The sequence below is a fragment of the Lolium rigidum genome, chromosome 6, assembly GCF_022539505.1.
Source record: "Lolium rigidum isolate FL_2022 chromosome 6, APGP_CSIRO_Lrig_0.1, whole genome shotgun sequence".
Classification (NCBI taxonomy): domain Eukaryota; kingdom Viridiplantae; phylum Streptophyta; class Magnoliopsida; order Poales; family Poaceae; genus Lolium; species Lolium rigidum.
The window spans coordinates 65,981,454-65,985,846 of record NC_061513.1 but is presented as its reverse complement, the minus strand read 5'-3'; the positions used below and the strand labels follow the sequence as shown (position 1 = coordinate 65,985,846).

The window sequence follows — 4,393 nt, the reverse complement described above, 5'->3', positions numbered from 1 at the left end:
TACAGATACTGTAGCACGTGTTGGTGAAACACCCAACAGTAGCGACTCGAAATTTTGTGTCAGTGTGTGATGCAAGTACTCCCCCGGCTTTAAATATTTGTCCAAAACAGATTTTAGCTACACTTTACCTAAACCTGTGATAAGTATTTAGAGCTTGGAGGGAGTAGCACATTTTTGCAGTTTAATCAGCAGCATTCTTGTAGGAGAGAGGGACCTACGCACGCACTGGATACTGAGAAGATCGACTTTAGTGCGTCTTCTGATTGATATACATAATCATACCCGCAAAAAAAAAAGATATACGTAATCATATGCCATTTTGTGACTTCACCGCTTTGTCTATATATATATGTGTTTGCTTATATGTCTGTTAGGCCAACCTCCTTCCAGATCTTCTCCCCAGGTCTGTCCACACTAATTCGCTAGCTTGAACACCTCGACGAACGGACGGAAGCACCGAAGCAGGTGAGGAAGAGAGAAGAAAGCAAAGCCATATAATGGCTTCCTCTTCGCTCGACACCGAGGCAGCCCAAGCGCACAAGGCCGGCGACGGCGGATACACCACCGCAGCCACTGCTCACGCAGTAGACACAGGTAGCTCTGCACACCACTCCTGAATATTGTGTCTGCTGCTTGTTAACTTCGTGATGCATGCATGTGGCAGATTCATGGCAGCAGGTTGGGTTGCTGCTGGTGACGGGGTTCAACTGCGCCTACGTGCTCAGCTTCTCCAACCTGATGATGGTGCCGCTGGGCTGGTGGTGGGGCGCCGCCTGCCTGCTCCTCGTCGGCGGCGCCGCCTGGTACGCAAACTGGCTCCTCGCCGGACTCCATCTCGTCGACGGCCACAGGTTCATCCGCTACAGGGACCTCATGGGCTACGTCTTCGGTACGTACGCATGCATACGCACGCCGCGTCTCTCGTCTCGTTTTAATAGCTCTCGCTCGTTTCTCCCCTAATGCATATTGCAAAAAAAAAAATCCTTCATTTAAAAAAAACTGCTCAACTTTAGATATATTTGAGTAGTTTTTTTTTTGGGACGGAGGAAATAGTATAATATGTTTGCCTTGTATGACTTTTTCCAGCCTTTGCATCAAAACGATGCACAACCTTCACTTGTATTACATAGTTTTTAAATTTAGAGTTTACATGGCCTGATACGAGACTGACAATAATAGTCCCATGCACGAGACCTCCCGTGCACGATATTATTAGGTATCATCATGTTACAATGTGTTTGGTCAAACTGAAACACAATGTTTATCAATGAAACTTGGTGAAACAGATGGCACGACTCTTAAAGCAGGATATCAATGGTAAAAATATGCACGAGGCCTTCCGTGCATGGGACAAACACATTTCTCGGCAAAACTGTCTACTTTCGGCGATCCCAGTTTATACTTTATTTTGTTTTAATAAAATTCGGCCTCCGGCTTTTCAAAATGTAATTAGTGAGAGTGATTCATGGTAAATGAAAAAATAATGTGTGCTATATATAAACCTCCCTTCAAAACCAACTGACTTAAATTTATCTATGTATGTAAGAATGTATATATATACATACTCTCTTTGTTCCACGAAGGTTGCCTAAAATTTATTAAAATTTGGATGTATGTAGATCCTAGATAGCATCTAGATACATTCAAATTTTGGTAAGACAACCTTCATGGAATGGAGGGGGAACTAAAATGGATCTCAATACATCCATATCTAGACAAATTTGAGTCACTTATTTTTAAACAAAAGGAGTTGAATTAATATAGTCTTACAAAGGGAATGATTGCATCTTGTTTAGTTACGTAATTACACGGGTGATTTCCCCCTTTTCGGTACCATGCCGCTTATGTACCTTGTCCTCACGAACCATGAGTCCGTGACGCAAGTTTCGAAGGGAAAATGCAGGCTGACTCGTCTTGTTGTTGTGAAGGGACAAACATGTACTACATCACCTGGTTCCTGCAGTTTACCACCCTGCTCCTGGGAAGCATGGGCTTCATTTTACTAGGTGGAAGAGCTCTCAAGGTATGTAATTATTTATGTGAATTACTTTAGTGCATTAGGTTTGTAATATTCGTTTGGAACCAAGAAAAACTTCGATACATGAAACACTATTCTATCTAATCGAACGGCAGGTCGGCTGCCTTATAACTCTCAAAAGAAAACTTTAGTGAAGTTAGTCGATCATGTAACATATTGCATTAGAGAAAGCAGCGTGTATGTTTAATTTAACTGATCCCTAAAACTCAAATAATTGGCAATCGTTTTCACCAGGCAATCAGCGCCGAGTTCACCGGCGAGTCCACTCCGAGGCTGCAGTGGTTCATCGCGGCGACGGGCGCCGTGTACTTCGCCTTCGCCTACTTCGTGCCGACGATATCCGCCATGAGGAACTGGCTCGCCACCTCCGCCGCACTCACCGTGACCTTCGACGTCGCCCTCCTGGCCGTCCTCGTCAAAGACGGTACTGATGAGTGATGACCATGCATCCATTTTTTTTTCTGGTTGGTTTGAGATAGCTTATACATCCATTTCTTCTCCTGCTAGCGAGGCTACTAGCTAGTAGCACTTTTTTTTTTAATGCTGTGACTGAATAACAGAAAGCGGTAACCGAGCCTTTTAGTTTGACAGCGAAATCGCACCAAGTTCGCAATAATATAATTTTGTGCGTGCGTAGGGAGATCGAGCAAGCAGACGGATTACACGATCCACGGGACCCAGCAAGACAAGGTGTTCAACGCGCTGGGCGCCGTCGCCGCCATCCTCGTCTGCAACACCTCCGGCCTGCTCCCCGAGATACAGGTGGGTAATTAACATGGATCTTCCATGCATCCAAGATGATAGTGACATGTTCATCTGACGACGTGGATGTGTTTCGTTTGACAAACAAAAACAAAAAATTATAGTCGACCCTGCGGAAGCCGTCGGTGTCCAACATGAGGCGCGCGCTGGCGCTGCAGTACACGGTGGGCGCCGCGGCATACTACGGGATCAGCGTCGCCGGCTACTGGGCCTACGGCGCCGCCGCGTCGGAGTACCTCCCGAACCAGCTCGGCGGGCCGCGCTGGGCGTCGGTGCTCATCAACGCCACCGCCTTCCTCCAGAGCATCGTCTCGCAGCACGTACGTGATCCCAATCTGTTCTTCAACCTCGCTCCTCTTACTCGATCCCGTTGTTCATCTTGTGCTAACTGCTAGCTGACCATGCAGCTGTTCACGGTGCCGATCCACGAGGCGATGGACACGCGGCTGCAGAGGCTGGATGAGGGGATGTTCTCGCGGCACAACATGGCGCGCCGCCTCGTCGCCAGGGCGGTCCTCTTCGGCGTCAACGTTTTCGTCACCGCGCTCTTCCCATTCATGGGCGACTTCGTCAACCTCTTCGGTTCCTTCGCGCTCTTCCCGCTCACCTTCATCTTCCCCAGCATGATCGTCCTCAAGGTGAACTCATTTTCGTAGCAAAGAGTGAAGGGATGGATGGCAAGATTTTGACTTTGGTGTTGTGCAGATCAAAGGGGAATGTGACGGGAGATGGCACAGGCTCTGGCACTGGGGCATCATCGTCGTCTCTTCGGTTCTCGGCGTTGCCACCACCGCCGCGGCTGTACGCCTGATCGTGCACAACGTCAGCGTGTACCGTTTCTTTGCCGACATATAGAAAGACACACCGGACGTCCAACACCGCTGCGCTTATTAATTTATCTGGGCGCTCAAGCGCAGGATACTTGATAAACATATGCACGAAGATTCAGCGCGTCCAGACGTGACACGAATATACTAGTAATGTAGTAGAATATATCTCATTCAGGCCAACTCGTGGGCTCGGTGGCATTGGACAAAATTAAGCAGTAATCGCCTCACTGGAATGGGGAAATATTAATTTCACTTACTTCCTCCGTTTTTATATGTAAGACCACTTTGTATTCCGAGGCAAAACTTTAACCAACAATTTGACCAATAGAATATAAGTTATATGACACAAAAAAGATAGTTGGAAACATTTTCCAAATATGAATCCAATAGTCTTTTGATGACATATAATCCATGTTTAGTTTTTTTTTGCGAGGACTTGTTTAGTTGATCACCTCGAAATGCGTTGTGGTCTTATATACCTTGAAAAACAAATAATCCTCTATCACCCCTCCTATTTGACATAGCTATAATTCCTCACCAGTACATCCTTTGCAAGGCTACCACGCAAGCTCTTCTACATAAGTTGAGGGGCAGGACTCCCACTAATGGAACCTCTCTACTCCGACAATGCGGCTATTTTTGTGGTTCCAATAAAGAGCGATATTGACTTCCTTGCTTCCACTCTCAATCATTTTCGTGAGGTCACGGTTCTGGGCTGACACCGGATGTAGAGTCCGCTCACATCGACCCACCCCTGATGTTG

At 46.8% G+C, this 4,393-nt stretch overlaps 1 protein-coding gene across 1 annotated transcript; it reads left to right on the top strand.

The window, feature by feature from the left end:
• The first annotated feature begins 381 nt into the window (after positions 1 to 381).
• Positions 382 to 4,033, top strand: LOC124667884 (proline transporter 1-like). The gene is made up of 8 exons (XM_047205119.1): positions 382 to 594; positions 665 to 889; positions 1,929 to 2,023; positions 2,273 to 2,462; positions 2,676 to 2,800; positions 2,905 to 3,120; positions 3,208 to 3,438; positions 3,506 to 4,033. The coding sequence occupies exons 1-8, from the start codon at positions 498 to 500 to the stop codon at positions 3,653 to 3,655; spliced, it is 1,329 nt and encodes a 442-aa protein (XP_047061075.1). The 5' UTR covers positions 382 to 497; the 3' UTR covers positions 3,656 to 4,033.
• Positions 4,034 to 4,393: the final 360 nt, after the last annotated feature.